Raw genomic sequence first — 17,548 nt, 5'->3', positions numbered from 1 at the left:
TTCATTTTTGTTAAAATGTTTGTTTTTATGGAAATACTTTAAATAATGTAGCCAAAATGTCAAAGACTGCCAAGAAGGTTACTACTTAATTTATTTATTGTGAATGTAATTGCCTACCATAAATTCAAGACTGCCTTTGAAAAGAAACTTATTTCAAGCGTGTATATTTTGTTTTTAAATGCTGCGGTCATTATGAACTAAAACTTTTCAATGCTATATTTATTTTCCTCAGAATTAATTTTGAAATTTCTTCAAATTATTTATACATTCTTCACATTCCGTAATCAATTTCTTCAGTTTTTTCATTTGATAGATTATTCTTGGAAACATAAAAAAAATCTTTAAAATGTGGCCTAATGTACTTAGTTCCAACATGATAACTTTTTGATTAATTCTAGCAAATTTAGAATTTTATGTAGGTAATTCAACTGTTTTTTTCAATTATAATTTAATATTTTATTTGATCATGGTTGTGACATCCTTCATCTTAAATTATCATCGTATCATTTAACATCATCATGATTATATAATCCTAGTTTAAACTTGGCAAAGATAACCTTTAATATTACTCTACATTGTAGTCTGCTCCATTGCTTTTCAATTCAAATTATTCCCTCACTCTACAATTTAGATTTTACAAGACCTACAATTTCTTAATATCCTAACTTTCTTGCTATTTCGTTACATTTTATGTTGTTCCCTGTCTCCACATATTATGTGGTTGTTATCTGCCTCTACAATTTAGGTTGCTCCCTTCCTTAGCTCTACATCAAAAGATTTACCTAAGTTGTTCCCACATTCCCAGTCCAATAGTGAATATTTGGTTTATCTTTGCCAAGTTTATCAATAATTGAATAAATCCTATAAGATCATTTCATGTGATAATTTTATATCTTAAAATTCAATATTTAATCAAAAATCATTAAAATATCAGAAAAATATATCAAAGCTTTAGTATTTAATTTTTCATGTTTTTGTCCCAATTTATATATTTTATAACTGTTAAAAACTGTTTGTTTATTGTTTGTTTTGTATCTGCTATAAGCCTTGATGTTTATTTTCTATTGTGCTTGACTTTTCTTGTATAGTTCTGCTTTGCGTTCAGTATGTAGTTAATTGGCAGCATGAGATGAACTGTAGTCAGATAGAACTTGGCGTGTTTGAAAAGTCTTGGATTCAGGTAATATATTACATGTAAGGCAGCCCTGATTATTTTTTTCATGCTGAAGATGGCACTACAAGTTTCAAAAGGTCATAATGGAATCACTCAGAAGACAAAACTATGTAAATGTTTCTAAATGCTCTAATAGCATCATTTTTATCTACTATTGTCATGATAAAGTCCAATTTTAATGTAAAAGACTAATTACTAAGAATTAAATAAAAGGTTTTGATAAATAAACTGTCTGTAAATACCTAATCCAAATTTTAAAAACCTCTTGTTTTTACTCTGATTTAAATAACCTAAAATAAGGAATATAATGATAATTTTTTTGAAAGGGACAGATACATCATTTTATTTGACCAATCATACTTTAGTCTCAGAAACGGAAATTGCTAGCTAAGCCAATCAGTAATAGTGTTCACAGCTTACTGTCGAAATTGGTGCATTCGTCATTTTAAGATACTATGTAATATACATGTATAGAAAAGACATATTTAGAAATAGTGAGTAAAATTCATAGTTTTAAGAATATTTAAGGAATTATGCAATTTTTCTAACATTTTTAGAACGTCTGAAGATTATTAACATATATTTAAAGCTAAAATTAATCCCCTTAATGGTGTATCTGTCCCTTTAAATATTTTGAAAACATTTTCAAATATTAATAATTGTTCAGAGTTTGAACTTCTGACTCTTCAGTTACCAAAAAACCTTTCTTACCTTACACTATTTTTATTTTTGTTTTGAACTGTTTTCTGTTGTTTATGTTAACTTGTGTCTGCTCTTGTTTTGTAAATAAAATGCAGTATAAAATCAAAAATTAAAATTTGAAATTATTGAATTTGTTTTCCATTACATGTTACATAAATCTGAGATAGCAGATTCATTTCATCATGAACTGGCAAAATGTCAAAAGATTTGTAGCTCTGAGTCTTGATCATTGGTCAATAACTAGTACACCAGTTAAAAAATTGACCTTTCTAAGGTCTAGGTACTGGTTTCTTTTGCAATTTACAATTTTGACAGACAGTTGAAAAGATTAGGAATTATGTCTGATATAGATAGATCTTTCTTCCATTCTGAAGACTAAAGGGAGATAATATGCCAATTATTTATGAAAAGCCTACAGACCACAACTGATAAACTTTGGATGTGTGAATCAATATGATTGACTAAATTCTGACTTTTGCAATATCTGCAATAACCACATAATATAAAATACATTGAAGACTAAAGGGAGACAATCTACTGTATTAGGCCACAGACCACTTTGAATTATTCGATACTGCGTCCATTCAGTGTTAAAAAAAGCTATGAAGTTTAGTATGCCTACAATCTTACGGGATCAAAATTCGTATACACCGACTGTACATCAACACCGATAAGAAGTGGGCGTGGTATTTCTTAAAAAAACTTTGTTATAACCTGTCAGAGTGAGGAGTCAAGATTATGCTCAGTATGTCATTGGAATAGCACACTTGCATGTTAATGTTCTAGCATTTTATTGCATGGTCAAATCTACTTCTGAGCCAATTTTTAATTTTTTGCCTACCACACCACGTAGCTACAGTGCAGTGGATGAGTGGCGTTTCTGCGAGGGGTGTTGGGGATACGTACATTTGCGTTTCTTTACCCTTTAACAGGGGATAGTTATTTGTTTGATGTGCACTTGCAATTTGAGACCTACATTTAATCTGACTAGCTAGTCTAGGAAAAATCTGCCCCTATTCCATCCTCTGATGGATATTTTGACTGTTGTCAGCTGGGGTAGAGTCAGAAAAAAGACTGTAGTAAACAGGGACTTTTCACACCTCCAAAGATCTTTGCAAATATAGGTATCTAAATAGGTTTAACCACCTGTGTAGATGTGGAACGATCCCATTTAACTTGGCCTATTTTTTCTGTCTCTACGTACACCAGCTGAATATTATAATTTTATTTTCAATTTCAGAATATGGAGGATTTTCATGCCATTCAAGATAATCTAGAGAAGGCTATAGAGAAGGATGAGACAGCTAAAACTGCAGAGGCATCGAAAGGGAAGCAACCCCAGCCAGTCAAGCCAGATCAAACCATACGTGAACGTCTCCGAGGGATCATCGAATCCCACAATTTTCATATTGGTGTTGTTGTACTGGTCATTATTGATGCTTTGTTAGTAATTTCTGAGCTGCTCATAGACTTGGACATCGTGAAACTAGAAAACAAAGAACATCATGTGGCGCCCAAAGTGCTTCACGGTTTCAGTATATTTATTTTGTCCATATTTATGGTTGAAATCAGTATCAGAATCTATGTTTTGAGGTTGGAATTTTTTAAACGTAAATTAGAAGTATTTGATGCCTTGGTGGTTATTGTATCATTTATTTTGGATATCGTGTTCATTAATTCTGAAGGAACTAAGTCAGGTGTTGGTTTGTTGGTTATTTTACGTTTGTGGAGAGTGACACGTATCTTAAATGGTAAGTACATGGGGTGTGAAGGAAGCATCAAATTTCATACAAGGATAACAAGGATCCTGTCAACCAGTTGATCACTGAACAAACTGCTTGGCATTTTATGATTGCAATGAACAGTTTTTGAGCTATTTTGTTGATATTTTTTCAAATTGTTGTGAAGATAGAGGTAACGAAGTCAATATTTCCTTTCCCGATTATTACAATTACTGACTGCTATTGTTGAACTGTGTTGTTTTGCATAGCTAGATGGACACCAAAGCAGGCCTGTTGATTTATTATTTTGCTAATTCAATATTTTTCAACTATATGTGTAATCTGACACCAATTTTCTAGTAATGAGCATGTCTATTATATATTATATGGTGTCAATATAAACTCAAATTTGTGATTGCCATTTTACTTGTAGTTCTAGCACTCATTGTATTCACCATGCAAGAGATCCAGAGTATTGAAATGAATTGACATCTTTAGTAAGTGAGTGTGATTGATATTTTTTTCTTTGCAGGTATTGTAATGTCTGTTAAGGCTCAAGCTCAGATGAAAATTGACAAGGAAATAGAGAATAGGGAAGCTTGTGAAAAGGAAAATTTAAAACTAAAACAAGAAAACACTGACCAAACCAAGGAAATAGCAAGACTTAAAGAATTATTGGATCAGAATGGTGTGAAATATTCATAGATATGGTATATGTGGATTTGTGATTAAGGGGCCAACATACGTTTTGGTTTATGGGTCTTACTTCTTTTGCTGTCAACACCTCCACTGGGCATCTTTTTTTGAAATTCCAAATATTTCTATTAAAGGGTAAATTTAACTCACTGAAAGAAACAAAAATGTTATTTACAGTTTTACAAAACTATGTACAGGTTTGAAAGTTGAAAGTTATTTGGATTTAAAAGCAAATTAATAAAACACATTGAACAAAAGGTTAGAATAAACTCTGACATTATTTTCATCAAATGAAATTTGTTATTGTTCTATAACAGAAAACACAAGGGGAATATATTATGATGATGACGACATGTAAATTGTGTTGAAACTTTGTTGTATGTGTAACATGTGCTCTCAACTTTTAAATGTTGTTCAAATCTTATAATTACATCTATACACCAGAGGAATTGTTTTAGGTAGAGTTCACCCAATGTGTTAAAACCAATTTTTGAAAATAGGGAGCCTGGAAGTTGATGTTATTAATTTGATCCCTTACTCATATATATATATATCTCAAATGAACAAAAGAAAATTTTGTGTTAGGTTCCACTACTAGACTATACCATAAAATCCCACAAATAAAATCTGGAATTAAACTCAACAATTGTTTTCATAATTTATATCTTTGATAAATATACTTTGATATACACTATACTATAGCGATAATATTTAAAAATCTCATCATTACAGCTGAATGAATCAAAAATCTCAAAAGATATCATGTGTTTAGTTTATGTATTTATAATGTAATTGATAATTGATATGTAATAGTATTTTGTTTGTTTTTTTAAAAACATGTGGAGAGTGATGTTTTGTTGTTGTAAGTGCAATATTTTGAATATTTGAACATGCACCAGATTTAATATGCAAAACTATTTGTTATGGCATAATACTTCTTTAACTGAGATTAATATTTTATTTTTGTTTTGAATATTCTATAATGCCTAATACTATTATATATGTATTTGATTTTAATTCTGAGATTAATGAAATCAAAATATATTTTTATAAGTCTATTTATTGTGATATTTTGTAACAAAATTAATATTGTATTATTAAATGGAATATTTTGTTCATTATACATCGAAATATCAAATGAAGTCATGTGACTGATGATGATATTAGTGCATAGATTTTGAACTGTTAACTGATATTGAAATGAAAGAAAATGAAATGAATGGTGTTTTAAACCTTACTTTTCTGCACCATTTGGGCTAATGAAGACGATCTGGTGATTGAAGTTAAGCTCTTGTGAATGAATGATTAGTCAAGTTTTAATTTCAAAAATCAAAACTAAATGGTGGTTTGTGTAGGACTTTTTTAAATAATTATGATTTGAATTTGAATTAACCATTTTCCGACTCGGTTTTTGATTTATGATCTAATTCTATTTATTTTACGGTTTTGGTTTAAAAATTAAGAAAACTTTTTAGAAAAATGTCTTCAATGGACTCCAATATTTATTATTTATTGTTGATCATTATTAAAGGGACATTCCATTTTTTTAAACTTAAATTTGTGAAAACTATATAGCAAACCAAAATCTAGAGAACTTTGTCCCTTAACGTATCTTAAATTTGAAAATATCCAACCCTTTAATTTTTTAACGCCAAAACTATCTAAAAAGTTTATGTAAGTTTATGTGAACTTGTAAAGTTCATTATGCTGTATGAAAGTAAAATATTGTAGAGAAATATGTCTTCTACGTATTTTAAAGGTTTCAACTAATGATATCGAGCCATTATAAAGTCAGACACCACAACTAGTCCAAACTACTGAATAAATAATTAGTACTGTTTTTAATTTACTCTTTTAAAACAAATTCAGTTTGATCAAGTAGATACATAGATATGAATAGCATACATTAGAAATATTTTCAGGTACAATCTACAACATAATGGAAATGTTTTACATGAAAAGCGGAATGCCCCTTTAAGTTTATTTTTACACTAAAAATGTATTATTTAATGATATTAATAAAATATTTTGGACATTAAGTTTTCATTTATTCAAAACTGTTTACATAGTTTTATTTTCGATGGATATCTCCAAAAATCATCCATTTTGTGTAGGCAATATTCATGTACTAATAGATGTACCAAATTAAAATTATTAACTCTGGGTATTCTCTGAAAGTTGACAGACTCACTGGAGACTCAAAGTTTAAAATGATTTACATTCACAGGCTCATGCATTCAGTCTGAGAATGTCACTTTAAGCAAAAGTCTAAAATTAGAAAATCATGACTAAAATTAATCAATATGGGAAGACCTCAGGTGCAAGTAGTGGACCCCCCTTATTAGGGAAGTTGTGAGTATTAATTAGGTTGAAAAGTTATAAAGCTGTTAATTTCAACTCCCACTCATTAATTATCAGGTATCGTTAATTGGGACACATGGCCCATTATTTCAAGCTACATGGAACCATACCCAAAATCATAAAATTTAAACCAATTTACTATGCATCCTGTAATTTTGTCTTTGAAAACAGAATTGACAGATGCTACCAAATTAGTAACAGTTTTTTGGACTTGATGCCATGTTAACAAACCCAATCGCACCGCGGCATCAAATGTTCAACAGAAGGGTGACCACTGCCTTGTTGGCAGCAATTGCCATGTCATTAATTATAGAATATTAGGTCATCTATTAGTGGGTCACTTTTTAATCTGCGACAATTTTGTTGATCATTGTCTCTTTAACGCATCAAAACTATTACATATTTCTATCGTTTATTGATAAGGATTTGGGTTAAGCAATGATGGGTTGATGGCTTGCCAGTCTATCAATTAATATGTGATGACATCATTGAAGATATAAGCACTGGTGCAGGAAGGTGTTAGATTAAAAAACGTGACTTTTAATGGTGGTAGTTATTTATAAAGCTGTGATAATATTGATTATGGATGAGGGTTTATAAGATGCCAACTGATTCCTCCTCTATAACATCTGATCCTGGAAGACTCAGAAGAGGTTTATCTTATTACAGGACCTAGCTTTAGAGAGGTAAGATATCTATATTTTAAATAGTTTTCACAAATTTTCTTTTATAATTATTTCACTGAAAACTTAGTATTTATGTAATAAATAAGCCATGTACGTTTTTATTTATATCTAGGTATAACTTTTTTGCATGTGGTTTTCTTATTTTCCTTTTATTGGATGAGATAAACCATGTAATTTATAGACTGCCTCTGTCCTATGATGATTTTCAGATGCTATTTTGAAAGGATTTATCAAATTTGTATAAAAAATGATGCTCTTTTAATATTTTATAATGAGATATAATGAATTTTAAATTTATTAACTTTAAATTTCAGATGTTAGCTAGAAATTATCAATTGATACGGAAATCTAGAAGTTTCGTTAAAATGTTCAGTTCCGGAGAGTAAGTGCATTTTTATCAGTGGCAAATCTATCTCAAATTTGATGCAATAAAAATATATGGAAAAATACAGTTCCTGTAGAAAATTAAAAGGTATCAAGTCTGTTACATTTTATGCAAATTTTCTACAAAAATTGTGAGAAAACAAAAAGAATAGACAAGAACCCTTTTTTAAAGTTGGCTGACCATATTTTAAGACAAGTCTTTGTAGAAATATATATAGAATTATAAAAACCCTTTACTTAAGTTTTTTTTAAAACAAACTCAGTGTGATCTGGTTTCTTGAGATGGTCCAAAGACATTTGAATTTATTTTTAATGATTACAGAGTGTTATTACCAGAGAAGAAAGAGGTGGTAGTTATAACTGGTGGTTCAGGGTTTCTAGGACAACATATTATACGGGAAATACAACAACATTCAGCTAATATCAGTGAAATACGTATACTAGATATTAAACCTCCTGGTAAATTCATGGGTATGTATATTTTTGGTTTTTTGTTTAAACTGTAAAAAAGTGCTCACATTGTTTCACTTCACCGGTGACTGTCAATCATTAAGTGGGTGTGTCGTAAAGTTTTCAGCATTTATTGGGTCATTATGATATCAGGTATGGTCAGATTGAAGAATAATCAATGGTTCTGTAAATATTGTGTATACATGCTTGAGCACTATATTCATAATTATACAGTATACGACTATCTATCTATTACAGACTATGAAGACTTTATACCTATTAAAACAATACTGTCCAGTATCAACAACTTGGCATCAGTGTGCCAGGCACTACGTGGTGCTGATAGTGTTATACATGTTGCAGGATTAATCAGTTATGGTACCTTCCCTGATTTTACCAATATGGAAAAAATAAACGTTGAAGGTAAGGTTAACAAATTTTGTGCAAAACTTCCAGTTCCAGAAATCATTAGTCGAGCAATTTCTATGATAAAACATTGTATTATTCTGTCAAAAAAAAGGCAACTTACTAGTAATCTAGTGAAAAGGCTTAAAGAAAAATGAGTTAATGTTATCAGGGAGAGTTACTCGATGCCATCCTCTGAATAGGTTAATCTTCTGTATAGGTCGATGACGTAATAATTTATAATATGGTTTTCTATTAGGTACCAAAACAGTAATAGAAGCCTGTGTAAAAGAAAATATAGAACGCCTACTATTCTGTAGCACAGTGGATGTAGTTATAGGGCATCAAGATATTCTTGACGGTAATGAAGAGACTAGTATACCCAAGACTTTCCTATTTCCTGGTTATCCAGACACAAAATATAGAGCTGAAAAGTTAATCTTGGCTGCTAATGGAACAAAATTGTCAACAGGTAACTAAAACTTTGTTTGCTTGTCTTGAGTGATTGGATTATTTTAATAAAAAAAGCCTACACTTTTTGCTCCTTCTTGATATTATCAGTGACAAGAACACCACCTTCTCCAAGAATAAGAATTCAGTGTGGAAAATTATTATTTAAATGTCTTTCATCGACTATTATTAAAGGGGTTACATCAACTTCCACCATTTCAATCTCTGTTCTTTTGAGATGGTGACATCATGAAATGCTTAGCTTTATTGGAATTGCAAGAACAACAGATGTCTGACTGAAAGTCGAAATGGTGCAAATCAGTGTCCCTATACAACACTTATAAATCCTCTTAAGAAGCCCTTAAAGATTCAACATTTTTTTATTATGATCTCTTTTTCTAGGTAAACAGCTTCATACAATATCACTTCGACCCAATGTCATGTATGGAGAAGGAGATCCTTATTATGTTTCTACAGCTCTTCAAAACGCTGACCAAAATAAGGGTGTATTAATACGTGTGGGGAATGGGACTGCTTTGTTTCAACAATCTTATGCTGGTAATGTGGCTTGGGCATTTTTGTGTGCTGACACCGCCTTAAGAAATAATCCCTCACAAGTTTCAGGACAGGTGTTCTTCGTACCAGACAACACGCCCCTTCAAAATTCATTCCTGTTTATGAACTATTTCCTGACATTACGGAACCAACGTTTATCGTCTTTCTACTTACCATGGAGACATGTGTACGTCACGTTATATTGGTTAGAATTAGTGCTCAAGGCATTATCTCCCTTAATGAAACTCTCCTTACCGGCCCAGTCGTGTAGCGTTAAGTATATTAACATGAATTTATATTTTAGTTCATATAAATCACGACAGTTACTAGGCTATAAACCATTTTATACACCACAAGAATCTATAGAAAAATCATCTTTATATTATAAACACTACAAAAAATAAAATTATATTTTCATAAAAAATGTCTTCCTCTGTTATTGGGTATTTTTTGCCATAGCATGTATCCCCTGAAAAGAACAAATATCACTGCATAGAGCCCCTATGATCTCCATCTAGAATATAATTGTATCACATTATCATTAAATATATTGGTTGTACAGAATAAGGTCCACTGGCAGCAAATCCCAGCAGTTAGGAACTTACTGGTGTTTGTATAGGAATAAGCACAGGCTTACAAATAAACCACAACCCTTTAAAAAAAGAATATCTCCCTTTTCCAATGACTCTTCCAGAATTTCAACTTGGGAGAAGTTGTTGTTTTAAAGTTGGTGATATCACAAATGGTTTATCATAGAATTTTGTATGTAAATTTGGTAATTCTTTGATTCGGAATAACTCCTCGCAGGGGTCTGTTATTTTCTCTACATTCATTGTTAAAGAAATTCAAAAGTTACAAGTTAAGATTAGAACCAATGACATATCCAAGCAAATGATGTCATTTAAAGATTTCAACACTAACCAACTTTGCTACAAACTGTCCTCAAAAGAGGATCTTTAGATGACTATATCCACATAGTTGCATTATTTCTATCAAAGGATACTGGTATATGTAGACACAATTTCTCTCATGTTCTTAAAAACTTTTACTTTCCCACATACTTGTATACAGTCACCTAGTTCATAAACAACAGGAACACTGAGTTCATCTAGCTTCTTCACCAACAAACCTGGTAGTTTATATTTACCATATTGTTGTCTCTCAATATCTGGAGAGAAAATTAAAACCTCAACACATCGTTGACATACCTTTTTCGATTAATCTGGTCTTCAAAAAAGTGGTTGGGTGATGTGAAGAAAACCTTCTAATTGATATTTCTTTCAGATATTTGTCTAACTAAGCTTGTATAAAAGATATGATTGTGTACAGAAGAACAAATTATTGTTTACCTAACTGGTTATTCCAGACTACACATGTGATCACACCAGTGCCATCATCAACTAATAATAGAAGAAACTAAGACCATAAATAACATATTATGCATGCTATTTTGCATTTTTTCAGACCATAAAAAAGATAGCACCACAATTAGAGCAATTTGAGCAATTAGGACATCTTCTGATTGAGTGACTCCAAAGGGTGTTTACATACATTCATGCACTTTATATGGATTGAAAATCATTCACAATGCATAATGAGGGGTATATTTAAATGACCAAGATATTTTGATTACCATTACCTATGTAAGTGTGACATTTGGTCCGTTCATCCATCCCTACCACAATTCCAGTTATATCAACCTTCTGAAATGGGTGATTTCTATAAGCAAATACACCTGGAAATAGATAAAAAAAACACATCATTAAGATCCAGGAATATCTTAATTAAGAGAGGGTGTAACTGTGGAACTAACAAAACAAAAACTATTGAAAGTCATTTTGGAGATTTTTCAATTATCAATCTTGAGGCCGATGTTGCAGGCAATGTTGGGCATGCCCAACCTTACAGAACTCTTATGCCACTCTGGAACTGAGTTTATAACCTCCACATTCCTTTCACAAAGTCCACTCAGCTAATTTGGGATATTCGTTACCATTTACTCACCTAGATAAGGATTGTTATAAGGAGCAGCAAGTATTTCAGAGATATACAATTTTAAACAGGACTTAAAATGATGATCAAGTCCCCATAATTCCTTTACTGGAAAATCATCATTTTCGTCTTCATCTACAATCATTGCTTCGGCCATTTTTCTTTCTTTCTGTCTTTAAAATTGTTTTACTCCATAATAATTTAACAATTGATGGTTCAAAGATAAATGGTTTTGAATCTGCTATGAAATTCAGTGTGTTAACAGCTAAAATATAAAAGAGCACTTCAATCTATTCACAGACTGAAGCATATAAAGTTAACTTCTATGCACTTCTGTTATCTGTCAACTCATATTAATATCTGTTCAGGCGTAAACAATGTTTATTAAATATGCAATGTTACATAGATGAAAAACAATAGAGTAACTCCAATTCAAAGATCCCTCTTACCCCTTACATTTTGAATCTACACCGTTAGTCGAGATTGTCACATAACCAATTTACTGCAAGTCTGACATTCAAGACTACTAGTGCTACCGGATGTTGACAAAATAGAAAACATGGCTGCCAAAAGTGATAAGAAAGTGATTGTTGTGAGCAAAACGTCTGATTTACAACGATTGAAGCTAGAGAAATTGATGAAAAATCCTGTAAGAGATTCAAGAGTCTTTTTCGTTTCGTTTTTGCTTCTTTTGAATGTCGTTTGATTATGATTTATGCAGATTATTACTAAATCAAAGGATCCTTTTCATGATTAGGCACCAACCCACATTTAATTTGTCCATCTTGGCATCTACTAATATTATTGTTCCGGTCGCGATATATTATATCTCATAGGATATCTATGGTACCGGTAATCCAAATTATGAGGATAGTGGTTTCATAGACATAATATAGCAAATATTGATTAACAAGGAAAGCCAATATTATCTTTTGTTGGCCTATGCAGTGCCACACTAATTGTTGATATCACTATTGGCTTAGCTATAAAAAATGAAAAGGATGATTAATTTTGCAGGATAAAGAGGTATTTATTCCTGAGAAATCTAAAGATCCTTCAGCTAAAAAAGCACCAGAATTTATACGGAATGTTTGGGGTAAGATTAATATCTAAAGACATTCAAGATTTGAAGAAAAACAAAAAATTTTTTTCCTCAAACATAACTACCATTATCTTGGATTAAATCTGATAAAGCTTGAGAAAGGGCTGATTTAATGTATATATATTATTATAATATACTGATGGTCTTTATTAGGGTCCAGTGCTGGAGCTGGAAGTGGTGATTTTCATGTTTATAGAGGAGTTCGGAGAAGAGAATATGCCCGACAGAAATTTAATAATGAAAAAGCTAAAAGGGTATGAAGTCAATTATTTTTATGTTTTGTCAAATTTGATATACTTAGTTGATCCACTTAATACAGAATTTTGTGTTGATACTAAATTGTTAGTCTGAATTCAAGTGGATATCTAATTTAGCCATTAGAATGTCTTCTCTCATTGTGTGGATATCAGAGTTAACCGTTAAAATGGAATGTTTCAGTTCAACAATTTTTTTCCCCAAAGAAGGTCTGCCTCCTAAGGATCCACTTAAAAATATAGAAACAATTTTGTAGGAAGAGTTAGATGAAGAATTCAAAGCAAAAGTTTCTAAGATAAAGGAGACGGAAGAAACTAAGGCTGCCAAGAAAAGAGCCAAGAGGTAATGCAATGGGGAATTTTTAGAAATACAGGTAGAAAGCAAAGATACATCGACATTTAGTAATCTGTCCTTGTTTATGTCTTAAATGCACACAAGATGTGCATAGAAATCCTGGCACTTTGTATATGTTTTAAGAACAACTTCATACTTTTTAACTGATGTGTGTATCTTGCAGATAGAGTTCTATTAATGGTACATAAATAAATTCGAACAGGTTAATGTATCAAAATTCACTACTCTATATCAGTGTATGTTAAATTATTGTAAGTGAAAATTGAAAAAAAAATTGAAAAAAAAAAAGTTATTTTTTGAAGTGTTAAAAGATTACATAATCAGATTAATGCAATCATAATTATTTCTTGTGAACAGAAACAGCAAGTTCTGTACAGTCTTGTGAATCTTATTCTCAGTTTTTATATATCATTTAGAATTTTATTTTAGATTAAAAAAGAAACAAAGACAGAAAGATGCTAAGAAAAGGAAGAAGGAGGGAAAAGAAGGTAATATACCCTAGAGCTTTGTTCACTAGGTTGACACTAGACCAACCTGAAAGACCTATTTTCTTTGATAAAGGAATTTAACTAGTCTATATTTACAAGATTGTTTTCTTGGAGCTCTAAATGATGAGGAATTATATTTTGATATTAAATACTATGAACTCTTGTTTGCATTTTCCATCTGGTGCAAATTCCCACTGTATGATAAGGGTAAAATGTATTCTTTCTAGGGTAAATTAAAAGTAATGAACAGGGTTTCATTAAAGTTGTCTTTTTTCAGAAGATTCTGAGTCAGAAGAAGAAGAGGAGGAGGAAGAAGAAGAAGAAAATGAAGAAGAGAAAAACCAAGATACTCGAAATCATCCAGATCAAGACTCACAAAATGTTGAAAATGTTAAAACAGAAAATGACTGTTCAGATAAAAAGACAATCAGTGAAACAGAAAATAGTCATAATACTTGATGAATTATATCTCTACAATGTTTCTTGAAAAAAAAAAAAGGTGCAACATATTATTAACTCTGAAATTTGTGATCTTCAGGAAGACAAAAAAGTGATTTCATGTTTACATAGTATTAAGAATTATCATGCATTTATGAGAAAAAAAGGTCATCATTAATAATGCCTCTCTCCATTAAAAAATATCATCTTATACAATAATAGCTGAGCTGCATGTTAGTGTATGTTACGTGAAAATTTGTTTTTAAAATATCATCATGTAAGCAAAAATGAAATCATGAAGCAAATTGATAGTTATTATTTTTGTTTCCCATCAGTTCATTAAAAAATTAGATGTTCAGTAGAGAAGAAGGATTGTCTGCAAGATCTAAGTTGCTGATGCGTCAGATTCCATGGCTGGTGGTTTCGATAATACAGATGTTTACCCTTTATCCCATCCCTACTAGCTTCTAGGATCTTGGACCTAAATCAACGACACAATCAGGATCAAGGTAACTGTTCTCATCTGACTTGAGCCTGAAATGAAATGTATTTTGCAGGAAAAGGTTTTCTTGAGTCATGATGCAAGACAATAATACATACAAAACAACAACAAAATGATGAAACTACACAATTTGTCTTTATTATCAAAATTTTAATTATTTGAACCATAGCACTATCATACCAACAAGTAGATATTCACATTAATGCATGTTTCCATGAGACTCGAGACATGGCAAGCTGCTAACTGGATTATTGTAATGATTGGGAAATTTTCTTAATACTTCAGTACCACATGTAAATTTACAGCAAATGCGTTAAAATCAATTCACTCTTAAAGCAAACTTCTCAATTTCACAGGAAATTTTCCAATACACCACCTTTTAGTTCATGGAGCAAAATTCACAAGTTCCCATGTAAAAAATTAAATTCTCTATTTTAAGCTCAATTATTACTTATCTTTTAACAAATATTTTTCCTACTTTGCAAACGAAGAAGCCAACAGTTCACACAAATGTACTAACAATCGATTTTAAAGTGTTTGTAAAGAGGTTTTCTAATCTTTTAGTGTGTATCATAGCATTGTAATTTTCAGTCTGATGTCTATGGTTTTTGCATTTTATGATGTTTGTATTGCATTGGCTCCAAAATATAGCAGATTTCACAAAACTATTGGTTGTAGAAATTGTAGTGGGATTACGAAAACCTAGGATGTCTGACTGAAAACTGAAATGCTCCAATACACATGTGAACGTTTATTAATTTTCTGTAAGCTTATACTTAAGTCAAATAAATTTCTTTACATAGAAAAAGTGATTTACTCCCACACTCACATATAATCGACACAATAAGACGAACAAATGTCATGTGACTTCCAATCATCAGTAATAATCATTTTAACCCACCCAGGTCCCCTGTTTCTCAAAAAAATTTGCTGTCAATTTCTGTTGTAAGCGTGGTACTTCTCCATGTAAATTTGCAACAGAATTTCATATGAAACAGGAATCTAGGATACTTGAATTGTCACTTAAAATCCTTGTTGTTCCTCTTCTCTAGCTTTTCTTTTTAACTTTTTCTCCTTTTGATAAGTCTTTTTTTCCACTTCAAGTTCATTTACATTGTAATCTGGCAAAATTTTCGAAACAACTCCATATCCAATGGTTCCTTGACCATCTCTAATAGTAAATCTTTGGCCTTCCTCTACTGCCATTTTTTTAAACAAGTTCAGATTAACTGTTGTGCTTTCTCCTGGCATGATCATTTTTTTGTCATCAATTTTCAACAATGTTGCACAATCCCAGGTCCAACTGAACATATGGAATTGAAAAAAGCTTGTGATAGGCTTTGCTTTTTTGCCACCTTCTTCTTTTGAAATAAGATAAATCTTGGCCTCCATATTATTTCTCAGTTTGGTAGTTCCTGGCTTGGCTACTATGGACCCTCTTCTAATATCCTCACGTTTAACATTTCTAATCAAAGCTCCAAGTTGATCCCCAGCCTCTGCTCGATCCAAGTTTTTATGGAACATTTCAATTCCAGTGATAGTGGTTTTTAGCACTTTATCGTGACCCACGATTTCACACTCATCTCCTTTCTTTAAAATTCCTCGTTCCACTTTTCCTGTCACCACTGTCCCTCGACCAGGAATGGAAAGTACAGATTCAACAGGAACAAAAAATGGCTTCTCTAAATCTCGGACTGGAGTAGGCATATATGAGTCAACAGCTTCTAACAACTCCTTGACCTTCTTTGTTCCATTTTCATCCCCATTCAATGCAGTCAAGGCAGAACCACATATTATTGGAGTCCCGTCTCCATCAAATCCAAATTCAGTCAGCAGTTCTCTGATTTCCATGTCTACCAATTCTATCATCTCGGCATCGGCCACGTCAGCTTTGTTGATGAAAACAACCAATTTCTTGATACCAATTTGTTTTGCTAATAGAAGATGTTCTCTGGTTTGAGGCATGGTTCCATCAGTTGCAGCAACCACTAAAATGGCACCATCCATTTGCGCTGTTCCTGTTATCATGTTTTTGATGTAATCCTGATGTCCAGGGCAATCCACGTGACCATAGTGACGATTCTCAGTTTCATATTCAATAGTGGCTGCATTAATGGTGATTCCTCTAGCTTTCTCTTCTGGAGCCTTGTCAATATCTTCATATTTACTGAATTTGGCTTTGTTTTCTAGTGACAGTACTTTTGTTATTGCAGCGGTCAAGGTTGTTTTACCGTGATCCACGTGCCCTATAGTTCCTATGTTCATGTGTGGCTTTTCTCTCGTGTATGTCTTTTTTTGTGCAACAGGTTGGGCAGCATATCTGAAACTTTTAGAAAACTGTCTCTCCGATAGATGCGAGGGTCGCTGGAAGGCAAATAACCTTGATTTGTAAGAGTTAGATAGAACTCGGTGTATGCAAGTCGCCATCTTGATAAGTTTGGACTCAGACCACAAGTTATGTAAAACATCAAGGGTGTGACTAAGTATCAAAATGTGTACAGTTTAGAAAATGATTCAGAATTTCAACATTTGGTCTGTGGAATCCGTTTCCTATTTGTCGTGTTTGTGTTTGCAGCTATGACGGGTGTGGCGGCAGGCAGGGTATGCTTAGGCCTAATTTCTAGACACCTGATACAACCCTTTAAATCAGCACTGATAAACGTCAATACCCACGTGATATCAAAACGTCATTTCTAATAATAGTAGGTTAAAAATACCAATATATGTCAGAAGTGGGCGTGGCAAATTGCTCACCGGTAATCAATAAGGTAAATCGGCATTAAGGAACTTAATTTCTACACTTTTACACCTTGTCAGCAGAATTCAACGTAAG

The 17,548-nt window shown here is 31.9% G+C and overlaps 5 protein-coding genes across 5 annotated transcripts; 3 read left to right on the top strand and 2 right to left on the bottom strand.

Annotated features, from left to right (window-relative positions):
• Positions 1–2,597: 2,597 nt before the first annotated feature.
• On the top strand, positions 2,598–4,302 carry LOTGIDRAFT_214105 (hypothetical protein; the record flags this gene model as incomplete). Its single annotated transcript, XM_009053636.1, has 3 exons — positions 2,598–2,621; positions 3,117–3,627; positions 4,130–4,302. The coding sequence occupies exons 2-3, from the start codon at positions 3,120–3,122 to the stop codon at positions 4,300–4,302; spliced, it is 681 nt and encodes a 226-aa protein (XP_009051884.1). The 5' UTR covers positions 2,598–2,621; positions 3,117–3,119.
• Positions 4,303–8,059: 3,757 nt separating this feature from the next.
• Positions 8,060–9,988, top strand: LOTGIDRAFT_114779 (hypothetical protein; the record flags this gene model as incomplete). The annotated part of the gene is made up of 4 exons (XM_009053635.1): positions 8,060–8,195; positions 8,433–8,597; positions 8,839–9,051; positions 9,432–9,988. Coding segments are annotated over 4 exons (1,071 nt in total), but the record flags the coding sequence as incomplete, so codon positions are not given.
• A 588-nt stretch (positions 9,989–10,576) lies between these two features.
• Positions 10,577–11,733, bottom strand: LOTGIDRAFT_159296 (hypothetical protein; the record flags this gene model as incomplete). The annotated part of the gene is made up of 3 exons (XM_009053634.1): positions 10,577–10,752; positions 11,224–11,319; positions 11,589–11,733. The coding sequence occupies 3 exons, from the start codon at positions 11,731–11,733 to the stop codon at positions 10,577–10,579; spliced, it is 417 nt and encodes a 138-aa protein (XP_009051882.1).
• A 402-nt stretch (positions 11,734–12,135) lies between these two features.
• LOTGIDRAFT_231485 (hypothetical protein) lies at positions 12,136–14,515 on the top strand (the record flags this gene model as incomplete). The annotated part of the gene is made up of 6 exons (XM_009053633.1): positions 12,136–12,225; positions 12,594–12,672; positions 12,832–12,932; positions 13,190–13,275; positions 13,717–13,775; positions 14,053–14,515. 6 exons carry the CDS (start codon positions 12,136–12,138, stop codon positions 14,232–14,234), a joined length of 597 nt encoding a protein of 198 aa, XP_009051881.1. The 3' UTR covers positions 14,235–14,515.
• A 1,223-nt stretch (positions 14,516–15,738) lies between these two features.
• Positions 15,739–16,980, bottom strand: LOTGIDRAFT_178160 (hypothetical protein; the record flags this gene model as incomplete). The annotated part of the gene is made up of 1 exon (XM_009053632.1): positions 15,739–16,980. One exon carries the CDS (start codon positions 16,978–16,980, stop codon positions 15,739–15,741), a length of 1,242 nt encoding a protein of 413 aa, XP_009051880.1.
• Positions 16,981–17,548: the final 568 nt, after the last annotated feature.

The sequence above is a fragment of the Lottia gigantea genome, assembly GCF_000327385.1.
Source record: "Lottia gigantea unplaced genomic scaffold LOTGIsca_20, whole genome shotgun sequence".
NCBI classification, from domain to species: domain Eukaryota; kingdom Metazoa; phylum Mollusca; class Gastropoda; family Lottiidae; genus Lottia; species Lottia gigantea.
This window is presented reverse-complemented; position numbering and strand designations above follow the sequence as displayed.